At 37.1% G+C, this 13,539-nt stretch overlaps 1 protein-coding gene across 2 annotated transcripts; it reads right to left on the bottom strand.

Moving 5' to 3' along the window:
- Nucleotide 1: 1 nt before the first annotated feature.
- Nucleotides 2–2,479, bottom strand: LOC122081875 (F-box/FBD/LRR-repeat protein At1g13570-like). Of its 2 annotated transcripts, none has more exons than XM_042649241.1 (4): nucleotides 1,963–2,479; nucleotides 860–1,716; nucleotides 567–740; nucleotides 2–486 (listed from the first exon to the last, which is right to left on the bottom strand). In XM_042649241.1, the coding sequence occupies exons 2-4, from the start codon at nucleotides 1,688–1,690 to the stop codon at nucleotides 142–144; spliced, it is 1,350 nt and encodes a 449-aa protein (XP_042505175.1). In that variant the 5' UTR covers nucleotides 1,691–1,716; nucleotides 1,963–2,479; the 3' UTR covers nucleotides 2–141. The 2 variants fall into 2 exon arrangements, with proteins under 2 accessions (XP_042505175.1, XP_042505184.1); XM_042649250.1 differs by lacking the exon at nucleotides 1,963–2,479 and having other exon boundaries at nucleotides 860–1,434; nucleotides 1,541–1,669.
- Between the last annotated feature and the right edge of the window lie 11,060 nt (nucleotides 2,480–13,539).

Below are 13,539 nucleotides of genomic sequence, written 5' to 3'. Positions count from 1 at the left end.
AAAAAAAAAAAAACCCTTACCTTTATCAGTGGTTCTTAATTCTGATATATAACAACCACCTACTCCACCCTTCTTGTTTGGCGTCGATGAAATTAACATTAGTTATGTTTAAAAGACTGATTTGAAAAAAAAAAAAAAATATTACATCCATGATGAAGGTCTATATTCTACAACCTGCAAGTGCTCAAAGCACTTAATTTCAGCCTTTGAGGACAGTCGAGGGAATTGCATCACTTCCAATATGGTTGATCCAAGTTGTGGCTGGTCTTCTTCGGTCTCAATATCTTTTGAATCCGCATGAATACTCATCTTCTCAAGAACAGGTGTAACACTGAGTAGGAACTTAATGAACTCCAATTCAGGTCTCAAACCAAATGAGCACTTCATGGTCACATTTTGAAGCTGGTTGAAGGACCAGCCTAATCCATCTTGTACTCCTAAAAGTTCCTTAACTGCTTCCACATCTGCATCTTCTCTAGTTGAGCCCTGCAGATCCAAAGTATATTACATCAAAAATCAAAATCAACCCCATAAAACCTGAGCTGAAACAATTGAGCTAAACTCACCAAAATCTCAAGTTTTTGCAAGTTAGGGGCGCTTCTAATCAAGTTGAGTGCTACTGAGACCACACCCAGGTCATGAAATGCCACTGATGTTAGTCTCAGTCTCTTCAGATGGCAAAACTTGAGATGATAAAAGGCATTTGGAAGGATCTTGGGTACAATCCCCACAGCCAAGAACTAATTAAATGAAACAAAAATGGAAGATAATTAGTGGTGTAGATATAAGAAATTCAATTTTTAATGAAGTAAATATTGTAACAGAGTATCTTCATGAACTAATTAAATCATCTTATTACCTTGAGAATACCCAAACTGGCCATATAAAGATCCTCAACACCAACAAGACCTCCAAGAACTTTGATCAGATTGGAAGTTTCTCCGACTAAATTACCAGAAGAGCCAAACCAATCCAAATCTATTTCTACCTTTGCTAGAAGTGGGGTATTTTGGAAGTGGATATCTTTGAAATGACCCCTGAGATTCAAGTACTTGAGTTTAGGAGCTTTCATTACAAGGTTAGTAAAACCTCTTATCCACAATAGTGTCAATGTCTCAAGTAATGGGCAGCTTGAAACCAGATCTTCAAATGTTAAGCCAACAAAGTCTACTTGACAAAGTGACAGGCACTTGATGTGCTTAAATTCTAACTTTGTTGTGTAAGGAGGACATCTAAGACTGCAATGACTGAGTTCCAAACGATTCAGCTGATGACATGATGAGAAGAGACATGATGGTACATCATACCAACTACAGGGGGGCATAGAAAGGACTAATTCCTTATTTCCATTTCTTGAAACATATAATATCCATTGATGGATGTCTGAGAGACTGGGACTAATCAAATCAGAGAGCTCAAACTTATGAATTGGACCTGTGTGTAGCATGAGAACTCTATCAACAAATTTCACAATCTTGTCATGTTGATTCTTTAAAGCATCTTGGAGAGAATAATCAAATACGAGTTCTGAAAGAGATACCCATCTATATTTCCACTTCTTTGATAAGATGCTTGTTCTTACTGCATCCCTTATGGGCAATCGAGCAAGAATGTTGTCTATGACATTCAAAGGCAGATCACTGATTCTGTCCACCTTTCTAATACCTCTACAACCACAACACCTTTTCATCTTTTTTGTGCTCTTACCTACCTGATCTGAAAATCAAAACCAGTATTTGTCAGCAGCAAATCATCAAACACATGATCCCCGGTGAAACTAAAGTAAAATTGGATGAACCCACTTAGAATTTAAATAAAAAAATAAAGAATTGAATGAACCCACATAGAATTTGAAACAAAAGTGAAGAATTCAGTGAACCCACAAAGAATTTGAAACAAAAATGAAGAATTCAATGAACCCACAAAGAATTTGAAACAAAAAAGAAGTTAGTCTGCAAATACCTCATAGCCAGTGACCGGCGACAGCTTATTTTTCCGACGAGGAAGAAGAGAATGAGAGAAAATTAAGAATGCTAAAATGGGATTTAGCATTGGAAATGCCTTTTCTACAGAAAGTTGACTGGTAAATGTCAAATCTGGATTTCTTCTGTCTACTAAAGAAATCAAAATTTAAAGGATTCGTGGCAGAAGCTTTGGCGATTTCGACTGTTGCTGTTGACGGCTTCACGTCATCGCTGACCTCGCTTCAACTGACGTCATTGATGACCTCTCTGCAACCTGCAAGTTGGATTCTTTACTTTCTATTATCCCCCGCCACCTCTCCTGATAAGTCCTCGATTTTGGGTAATGGGTATTGAATTCTTCAAAATGACTTTCTATTAAAGAAACTGCCATATAAAATTGAACTTAAAAAACACGCAAACGGAAACAATCACGCACAGAACACAATCCCACGAGGCATGCTTTAGTATGACATATTGACTGATAGGAGGATCATACCCAACCCCATGATCCCGTCACCTTCCATTCCCCCAGCTAACACCTAACCCTAAAAAGAAAGTAACATGTATCGTACGAATGAAGGAGCAAGTGAAATTTCAAGCGTATCCTCAACACAATCTTAGATTTTTTTTTTCTTTTTTTTAATTTTTTTTTTTTTTTTGAGTGTTAGAGGATTTGGCAGTATTTTTTATTTCTTTACTAATTTTTTATCTGCACGTGATGTGTTTTGATGTATGATATCTCGTGTTCCGTTGTAATTTAATCCAAGAAACAATGATGCAAGCCCTCGATAGAATAAAATATTTTTTATTTACAAGCAGTTTTGTACTTACTAATATTACGATTTTTCACTATATATTCGTAACAAGAGTTACTTTTTCTGTAAGCAATTCAAAGAGGTATAAGGATGAACGTTGTAACTCTATTCTCCGTTAATAGTAAAGCAAAATCTCATTTCACCGAGGGTGTCGACTATCTCATAAACCTTTGTGCATTATTTATTCTTTTTTTCTCATTATCTTCTACATCTATTTTGGGGTTGCATTTCTACAATGTGTTCCATTCTAATTCAACGGATGCGGATCAAACCCCATTTTCCTTCAAAACAACCATTCGGCCAACAAATTGTTTGGGTTTTTCATTTGGTTAACTTCAATCCGCTATTGAATTCTGGAATCTGGATGGAAGAAGCTGATGATGATCCATTATAAGGTTTTTTAGCAAAACCCGTAGGTTAAAACAAAAAAGAGCCTATGCCATCTACATCTCCCGGGTTGTCAAATGAAGTGGGGAATTATACCAAAGAGCATACATTAAGCTGATCCGTGACGTGAAGGAAAACAAGGATTACTATGCAATTCTTGGGGTGGAGAAGACCTGCTCGGTTGAGGAGATTAGGAAAGCTTACATGAAAAGGGTTTTGACCCATAGCCGTTGGATTAGAATGGGTTATATGTCACGCATAGGTAGGGAATTGGTAGAGAATTGGAGGACGAAGAATTGGAGACGAGCCAAATCCAATGTTAGATCATTTTATTGAGGTGAAAGTGCGATTGGATCCTGCACGTCTAGTTGTTAGATGCGCTAGAGGGGTTGGAGAGGATCTATATCTGTTGAAAGTGTATTTGAGCCTACAACGTATCACACTCCAAGGGAAAAAGATCATCTCTAACACCAACAACCCTCCAATGACTCATCCAACGGTTGGGATGAGTTGGACACTATTGGCAGGTGTTGAGATGAGTGTCCAAACCCTTCTAGCTCTTGGATGGTCATTGGAGGTGAGTTGAACATCCTAGTCTTTGTAAAGGTGCTAGATCCCACTCTGAGACAATATTTTGGGGAAAAGAATCTTTTCCTGAGAGTAATGCTTATATCTGGACACAAAAGGAAAAAATGACTGATTTGCCCCTAAGAAATGTGAAAGTCCTACCCTTATAGATACTGTCGTATGCACTATGATTGGCCCTCCACGCTGGTGCATCAGAGAATCCTCTCCTTTTTTTTTTTTTTTTTTTTTAATTTCATCTTGGAAAGAGAATAGAGAAGAAAATATAGGGAAGGGTTTCCCATGGAGGGAGCATGGTTCTTATGCGTGCACGAGGGCCAGTGAGAACGTATAAGAAAGCATCCATAGAGGTGTCATTTTCAAATTAATGTGGGGCGGATAGTCATTTTTCCCCCTCATGTGTTTGGGCTCAGGGGCCAAATTCTCCCATAGAAACATTTTTCTCATAAAAAATATCTATCATGCACAGATGTAGAGTACGTTATTGGTTTAGAGATCTCTCAATATTTGTTGAGAAAAGGGAAAATGTTCTCTGTTTGAGAGCATAGCATACAGTAATGCTCCCTTATGTCCATCCCTCTCCCACCTTTTCCTGAAATGACCCAAAAATGGTTCCTTTATAAAATTACAATAAAACATAAAAGTGATGGTAGGTGCCCCAGGCCAATGAATTATTTTGGATAGTTTTGTATCTTCGACACTTTCTAGGTGATTAAGAGGTACCAAACTTTATCCTCTCAGGGGCTATGCTCTACTGCATTGGCCGCAAGCTAACTACTCTAGTAGCCGTCCTCTTCCAACTATTATCTTTATTTTATACAATTTGATTGTACAAAAGATTGAATGAGTAATTTAATAAATTCAAATTTTCATTTTTTTAAACAAGGCTAACCTATAGGTCTTCTTACTTCAAGGGATCTGGTCCTCCAATTAAAATGAGAAAAATTATTTTTAATATTGATGGATAAGGGATGAAAATAAATGATAACATTCATTATTCTGAGAGTTCAATCATAAACATCAAATCATCTCAAGCGAAGAGATTCTCTTTGTGATTGAAAACTTTTTCCATTGATAAATCTTGAAATTTTCTTTGATCTGTTTACTATGTTTAATTTGATATTGATGATTTTGAATGTGACTACTAATGTCCACGAGTATGGGGATTGGAGACATAATTGGTGATGCTGGATGAGAATTGGTTGGAATAAACCAAAGTCGATCAAAGTCAAAAAAAAAAAAAATTTTTGGGGATGGGGTGGTTTGGTTGAGGGCAAAATCAATTAAAATTATAGAAATAAGATAATGAAAAAGAATGCCATAGAAAAAAAAATTAAATTAAAGATTTCACAAATTTTATGAGATTTTAGAGTTTTTTTATTCGATAAACTTGGGGATCTTGCTATAAGAAATGAGTGTCATTCTGTTCTGCTATCTTACCAACTAAAAGAGGAAGACGATGGTACAAAATGAAGATCAAATATAATTTAGCATCAATTCAAAAAAGTAATCAAACAATCAATTGAAATCAAGTATGAACGACACCGATTTTAATTCGAAGAAAATGATTCATCAGATTTTACTCTAATTCATTAAGATTAGTTGAATACTAGATTGATTCAGTAACCGTGTCTCGATTTATCGAATCAAATCAAATCAAATCAAACAAAAATATTGAATTTCATTCTCTCATAGCTCCCTTCGCAAGGGAAAAAAATCATCTACAATTCCGATCTCGTACAATTCCGTGCAATACTATCTTCAGGGGGTGACACGTGTATTGATACCAATGCAATGGTCCAGATCTGATTTAAATCCCTCTTCACTGATTTAATGTTTTATTAGTTGTACCAGATCTGGATCATTATATTAGTATCAATACACGTGTCACCACCTGAAAGTGGTATTACACAGAATTATATGAGATCGAAATTGCAGACGATTTCAACCCCTTGGCAAGTGGTGCTTAGAGTGGCACTAAAATGCTTTCCCACTCTTATTGTAGTAGTGTATGAATTCCACGTGTGATAGTTAACCAAAATGCTACACTATCCATGCTTGTGTGCAGTGAATTCCACCAGCCAACAAGAAGGTAATATTGAATTTAAGATTCACGGAAGTCCCCATCCATTGTCGGTTATCCACATGAAAGTGGAGTCGAAAGAGACTTTCACCTGATTAGATTACGTCATGAATGACGTAACTTCATCGATAAAGCCACTTTGTAGAAATAGAGGTTAGCTCATGATCTTCATGATTGATATTGGCTGTCTTCTTCTGCTTCCAGCTCTTGGTCATGTGACCATGTCGTTTACCCAAAAAAAAACAGACCATGTTACTTAATCCAATAAATTTAAAATAAAAGAGAGAGGGAAGTATGCTAGCACAGTACTTAAGAATTATACTAGCGGAATATTAACCGTAGGATTTATTCATCCTAAATGTAACTGTTGGATGGAGAGAAAAGGTCCAAAGCTTCAATCCATCGCTGTTACACCTTATTTTCCCGGCATCTGAATCCTTAGCCGGTGAATCCAAATCCGACACTCTCGACAACTCTACTGAGGCCACCAGCACCATCACCACCACCACCACCACCACCACCAACGACAACGAGAATAACAAGGACACAGCCACCCTAAAGAACCCCAAAACCACCAAAGACTCTTCATCCACTTCCGATCTCGATTCCGGCCTTCCCAAGATCTCCAAAGACATTGATCGCTTCCTCTCTCTCCTTAAATCAAACCAAACCCCGGATGAAATCCCAGATTTTATGGAGAAGTTCGCAAAGCTTGGGACTCTGCCAAGGTGGCTGAAATTACTCGCATCCCAAACCCAGTTCCACCACCGCCGTAGCCAGAGATGAACATCTTGGAGGGCAAGAAAATGATGACGATAATGGATTGTCATCGATTGATGAAGATTTGAGTTATTCGAATGGATTGTCATCAATTGCCATTTGCGAAACACCAACCCCTCCTCTCTCTCTCTCTCTCTCTCTCTCTCTCTCTCTCTCTCTCTCTCTCTCTCTCTAAAAAGGAAGAAATGAATATTTGAGTTATTCGAATAGGAACAAAAGTAGAAGAAATGGATGACAAAAATGGAAGGAATCTCATCGAGTTTGTACAAAGGGATTAGGGGGAAGTGGAATAGAAAAGACTACAAGACTCTCGATGGGTCTCATTGTTCCCGTTGTTGGAAGATCTGGGTAATGAAGCTTGCTTCCTCTTCTTCCGAAGATGGAGTTGGGCAGGACTAGAACCAAGGTGGTGGTCGGAGACGGTTCTAACGGATCAAGGTGACGCCCATGGTCAAGTTTTTTGCCGGCGTAAACCAAAGAAGTTCCCAGAACCAAGGTGGTGGTAGGAGGCGGTTCTGGGGGATCAAGATGACACCCATGGTCAAGTTTTTTGTTGGCATAAAATCACCAAAGAAGTTCTTCGGCATCATGGTCACAGTATGATGGCAAAGGATACCGTGGAGCGGCGATATTGGGCAAGTTCTGTAAGACCTCGCCACATGAACGGATGAGATTTTATTTGTTTCATCTAACGGTTAAAATCCCGCTAGCATACATTATTCCTAGGTAATGTGCTAGCATACCTATCATTTTCCCAATAAATAAAGCAGAAATTATCATGAAACTATAGATAAATTGTTTGAACGTCACGGCATGAGGGAGAAAAAAATTGTCTGAATGGTGATATACCATATATTGACTAATCAATGATCGTGTGGTCGCACCTCCAGTCTCGATAATACGAACTTAAGTTAAGCTCCTCACCCCACAGTAGAGATCTCCTGAACTACTCCCAAAGGAGGCCCCTCAACCTCCTGAACTACTCCCAAAGAAGGCCCCTGATCTCCCAACCTACTCACAAGGGAGGTCCCCACTGTTGTAACCTTACTCAAGAAAGCTAACCGGGATTAAACAGTTATATAACCTCAGGTCACTAACCATGGTCAGGTAGGATTGCTTAACCCCTAAGCCGCCTAACCCCAGGTTCACCCCTGTTGAGTTACACGTTAAAAGATTTAAGTTTGATCAAGTTAGTCGTTGAGGGAAACTAACCCAAGTTAAGTTAACCGTTATGATTCTAGTCAGGCCAACAATCATGAAGAATAGTCCCACCAATGGAGAGAAGCCCCATGGACACACGTTTGAGCCGCTCGACCAATAAGGAAGACTTGTATCATCTATATAAGGGGCACCCAGCCAGCCCTACAGGCAAGACTCTCAATTGACTGAATACCAAATGTGAAAATGAGTACCTTTGGATCTGACTTGAGCATCGGAGCCTAGTCCCGGAGTCTCCCCCAAGCTAGCATCTAATCTATGTTATGTAGGTTTGTGCGATTTGGAGCCGTGCAACAACAAATGGAAAAGTTCAAACGAGCTAAGAATATGGAGACTTTTAGGCTGTGTTTGCTGGCCAAGAGAAGAAAAGAAAAGAAAAAAATCTAGAAAAAAAGAAAAAGAAAAGAAATGAAACAGTGATAAAATAAAAATAAAAATAAAGTATGTATGTTTAGTTACATTAGTAGAGAAGAAAAGAAAAGAAAAGTTTTTGTATGTTTTCTTTGTGCTTTTAGCAAGATTGATTTTTTTTTTTTTTTTTTTTTTGATAAAAGAAAACTTCATAATTCTCAAGGAGAATTTTGAAATTCAAAAACTAAATCTTCTCTTGGATCTGGATATGCTAAGCACAAAGAGAAATTCTTAAATTAAGAAAAAAATAATTTTTGTACTTTTTTTCTTTTGGCTACCAAACCCGGCCTCAGGGATCCGGCTCCTCTCCTGAGTGATGCTTGTCTAGGTCAGTCTATAGTTATCTAGGTGATCGACACGTGTTCAAGTGATGATTCAACGGTCAACGACTGTGCTTCTAATGATTAGAATAAAAACACCACACCAAGAGCCATTGGATCACTGTTTGGACACGTGTCAATCGACCAGATAGCTATAGGCAAGACCTAGGTAATCACCGCTCAAAAGAAGAGCCCAATCCAACTTTTAGACCTAATGGGGACTTTTTTTTTTCCCCGTAAAGACCTTCTGGCTTAGGCTTGGTGTCCAGCACTCCAGCTAAGAATAAAGATGATAGATTGGATGTTCTATATATATATATATAAATATATATATATATATATATTTTTTTTTTTTTGGGGTGGTGGGAAATAGATTGGATATTCAATGATTCCTAAAGTGCCATATGGAAGAATCTTGTGATAATTGTTTTGGGGTTGAGGGTAGGAACATAGGGAAGGATACTTTGAGCAAGCAACATGAGGTAGGGGGCGGGGTGTGCAAAACAGTACTCATTCAAGAGAGAGAGAAAGAGGTGCTACCGTACCCCATGGATTTAGGATTTGATATTAAATCGACTGATATCGGATCAATTAGAGGGGGAAAATCATTAAAAAAAAAAAAAAAAAAAAAAAAAAAAAAAAAAAAAAAAAAAAAAAAGAAGGTATAAGAATCTTGGAGGCAAAATTATGCGATCCGGTTCAATATGGCCGATGATACGAATTAGTACCAGTATCAACAATGATAAATACCAACACTAATACTATGAACTAAATCTTGGCGAACCTTGCCTTGGTGCCTTAGACCAGGGGTGTCAATTCCAAGGCCGATCGAGCCTGACATTTTCATGGCCCGACCTGTATTGGCCCGATTAGCTTGCCATGTTTATAAATAGGCAGTTCACAGTGCACAATCTAAGTTTGATAGGCACTCAATTGGTTGGACACGTTTACAAGAACAACTTAGCCCGATCGTTTAAATGGTATATTTTGATTTATTTATTTTTAGTAGAATAATGTATATATTGGTATATATTGAAGATTCAAAGAAGGCCTAGCTTGCTGAAGAGCATCAATCGAAGTTCACATATTGAGGTAAAGCCAATGAGTTGAATAGTGTTATGATGTTATGAGTTGCTTTAAGAAACTCAAGTGCAATTATAATTAGTATTAAATAGATGTTGAGTTCGACAGTGGATATTACTCCGTGTATGTAGGCAATTGGTCGAAGCACATATTTCTTGTGTTGTGAATGTGCTTGTGTGTACTGTGTATTGGAGTGGTTGTTTGTAAGATAAGCGTATACATTTGGCAGACTTGACCACTTGGTCGTGCAGTGTGGATGTGCTTACAACTGTGTATGTATACGTGATAATACTTGTAGTGTCGAAGTTGTGAGATAGCTCTGGGTAGCATCGATAGACTGTGTGTGTATCTATTAAAGTACCAATAGTGATTGCCACATAAGAAGTACAACTGGAAAATGAAAAATGATTTGGCACACTGATTCACCCCCTCTCAATGTCATCCGGGACCCAACAATGGTGGTCGTTAAGAAGCCACATAATTGTGTTATGGCTAATCGAATCGAACCAAACCAAACCTAAATGAGGAGAAAAGCCATATTGAATTTCATTCTCTTCTAACTCCCTTGGTAGTAGTGCTTGGAGAGGCACTAAAATTCCTTCTGATGCATGGACCTTGGTGGGAGGAGATAAGATGTGAAACAGAAATAATAGGACAAGGAAGAATGAGATAAAATAGGGATAAAAAACTTATGGACCAAGCTTGGGTCTTGGCTAATTGGGAGGTAGCTCGCCTCTTAGCCTTATCTAAGAAGCCGTGACTTCCTTCTCCAATAGAGAAATTATAGGAAACAAAATTATCTAAATCTACTTACTTCCATTATCTTCTTTAAATAAGAATTACAAGTGGTATAATTTCCTACTCAATCCACTACTTCAAGTAACTTCTCACAATTCACTCCCTATTGAAAACTACTTCACGTACAATATTAATAACCATAATTAACTATAAAATAAACTTAAAATAAATATATAATACTTTCCTATCTAAAAAAACTTTGCCACTATACCTTTTTTCATGTAGGTAACACTTTCTATTCCTACGGTGGTAGTGTATGAATATTCTATGTAAAGCTGCAAATATGTGATTGTTAACCAAAATGCTACACTATCCATGCTTGTTTGCATTGAGTTCCAACATTTTTTTTTTTTTTTTTTTGGGTTTGTGGTAGAAGAAGTTCCAACTTCCAACATCAAGATAATGGAGTTTAATATTCTTGGAAGACTCTCCATGGTTGGATGGGTAGGTGGAAAAAGGTCACTAAAGCCATCCATTACCCACATGTCGGCGAAGTCAAAAGGGTCTTTCATGAAGGATGGGTGATCATTTTGCCCTTCTCTATGTCTAGGCGTAGGGGTCATGTTGTCTTTCAGAATTCATTTTTTTTTTTTTTCTGTAAGAAATTCATAAATTATAATTGCATTATAAACATCTCATATCAATGTTATCCAGAAAAACATTTATTTATATATGGGTCTCTTATACGAATCCATATGAAACACGTATAGTATGTATAATTCGGTTAAAAAGCATATAGAGGATATGGTTAACAAAGATTTTCAATTGGAAGGATATGGTTCAACATCACGTTTTTACAATTTTTTTTTTTTTTTAATATTTGATTTAGATCATGAATGTTCATTTCATATTTTAAGGCGAAAAGAATTGATACGACTTCAGTTTGAAAATTCTTTTGCATGCTCTCTCACATCTCAGTCGTGGAACTCACTCTCTCTACATTAAAAATCCTACTATGCGATTTAATTTAAGAACTCCTCATTGGTGGGAAGTTGTACTCTAACGTCATTGTGATCTCTCTCTCCCCATTTTAAATTATAGCAAACAACATAGTGCAATATGATTTCAGTAGGTATGTAAACAGATACTTGAAAATCTGAATTCGATTCGCATTCGTGTCCATTTAGGGGTATTCATATCCGGTCAAGGATTATCAAGATCCAAATTTGGATAATCCAGAATATAATTATCCAATCTGAATATATAATCAACTAAAAAAAAAATCTAATTAATGATCTTCATGGATTTTGAAGTTTTGACAGGTTCAAGAGAATGAGGTAAATAACTAAGATAACTGAGAGACATCGATTGAAAGCAAATCATATCCACTATGGAGAGGAAGGTCTGGATTACATAAGTAAGAGATGTAAATGGATAGTAAAAATCCGAGTATGATTTACATCCCTATCCGTTTAGAGGTGTTTGTATTTGATCAGGGAATATCTTAACCCATTTACATCCCTAAATCTAAGATTGCATCATCAATAGCTTCAAAAAATAAGTGTTAAGTAGTGTAACAATATGTGGCTCTGTTGGGGCCCCTCTTAGCCCCGTAGCGAGGAATCAAGGTCCTTTGCAACACGATAAGACATGTAGCACAGATCTAAGGACTGGTAACCCTTGGACACACAGCGTAAGTGTTACCAGCCCTTGGATCTGAGGATCCACAAGCCTCAGTGGGTCACCTGTCTAACCCCTTGGTAGGTCTTCCAAAAAAAAAACTCCCAACTACATTTTCCATTGTAATTTTGACCTCAGGATTTTTCTACTAAAAATAGATTCTAGATTTTTAAATAGAAACCATTTTAAACTCATGTATCTTTTTTAAGTAAATAATTAAAAAAATATATTACTAATATTCAAGCCTGTTTGATTTTCATGCATATCTTTACCCTTTTTTTTTAAGTTATATGGTGCTTACATTACTATGACCATTAAAACCCAAGCGCCCAACCACGTGAAACCAGAATGGCTCTTGGAGGACGCGGTGACCAATAACACTATGCAACATTTTATTTTTTTTATTATTTTTTAAGAGTAAGACCATACCATTAAAGTTAAGATGTTAGTACATCAATGTCGGTATTAGGTATAAAAATCCTCTGCTGCACTCCACGTGCAGTGAGGATTTGAATAATTGAGAGTATCTTGAGGTGTGTGTTCAGATGCTTCCAGCTATCAGATGCAGTAATAACCATAAAGGATGTGAATTTCGATACTAGAGGTACCAATTTTAAGTTTATTGTTCATAACCTTGAGGGCTAATTGTGCCAAAAGAAGAATCGTGTTGTTAGTAGACTTGAGCCAAAACGAGAGAGCTAGCTAGCAAAAGATTATAAACACCCAGAAAAAGAGACACCATGCTCCAAGGTCACAATGTGATTCTTTGGTAAAATAATAAAAATAATAGCTTTAACTCCATTGAGTTGCTCCACACTTTTTTAATAATTCATCTGTCCAAGCCTACTTTCTTCAATCTAAGAAGAAGACCCACATGCTAACTTCAGTAAGTTTTCCTGTTATCAAATAGTTAGCAGTAAATAAGACACATTTCCCTTTATGAAGAATACAATTAGACCATTGAGACATATTGTTACATGCATCGGAGACACAAGCACAAACCATGACTGTGGAACCTAAGTTGAGGAAATAGGGTAGCATAAACATGGTTGGGTGGTCACCTAGAGTTGTGCAATACAATTGTTAACCACCATCACTGGTCCATCATTTTTGGATATTATTGATAATCTCATCTCACTTAATATATTTTCCTCACATGATCTCAAGCGTATAATGTCATGCTCAATCACATTATATTTCTTTCGTATACTCGTAATTGCTATCATTTTGATCATGAGCGTTCATTTAATATTTTAAAGGAAAAAGAATTGCATCGATATGAGAGTGTAGATTCCTATGCATATTCTCTCACATCTCACCTGTGGACCTGACACACTCTCTTTCTCCCTCTCTCTTCATTAAAATTCCTTACCACACAATTTGATTTCCCACTCATTGGTGAAAAACTACATTCCTTAATCATAGTGATCTCTCTCCCCATTTTAAATTATAGTAAAAACTTCATGTTACAATCT

The sequence above is a fragment of the Macadamia integrifolia genome, chromosome 1 (genome assembly GCF_013358625.1).
Source record: "Macadamia integrifolia cultivar HAES 741 chromosome 1, SCU_Mint_v3, whole genome shotgun sequence".
Taxonomy (NCBI): Eukaryota; Viridiplantae; Streptophyta; class Magnoliopsida; order Proteales; family Proteaceae; genus Macadamia; species Macadamia integrifolia.
The sequence above is the reverse complement of the archived record's forward strand: the minus strand, read 5'-3'. Positions and strand labels throughout refer to the sequence as shown.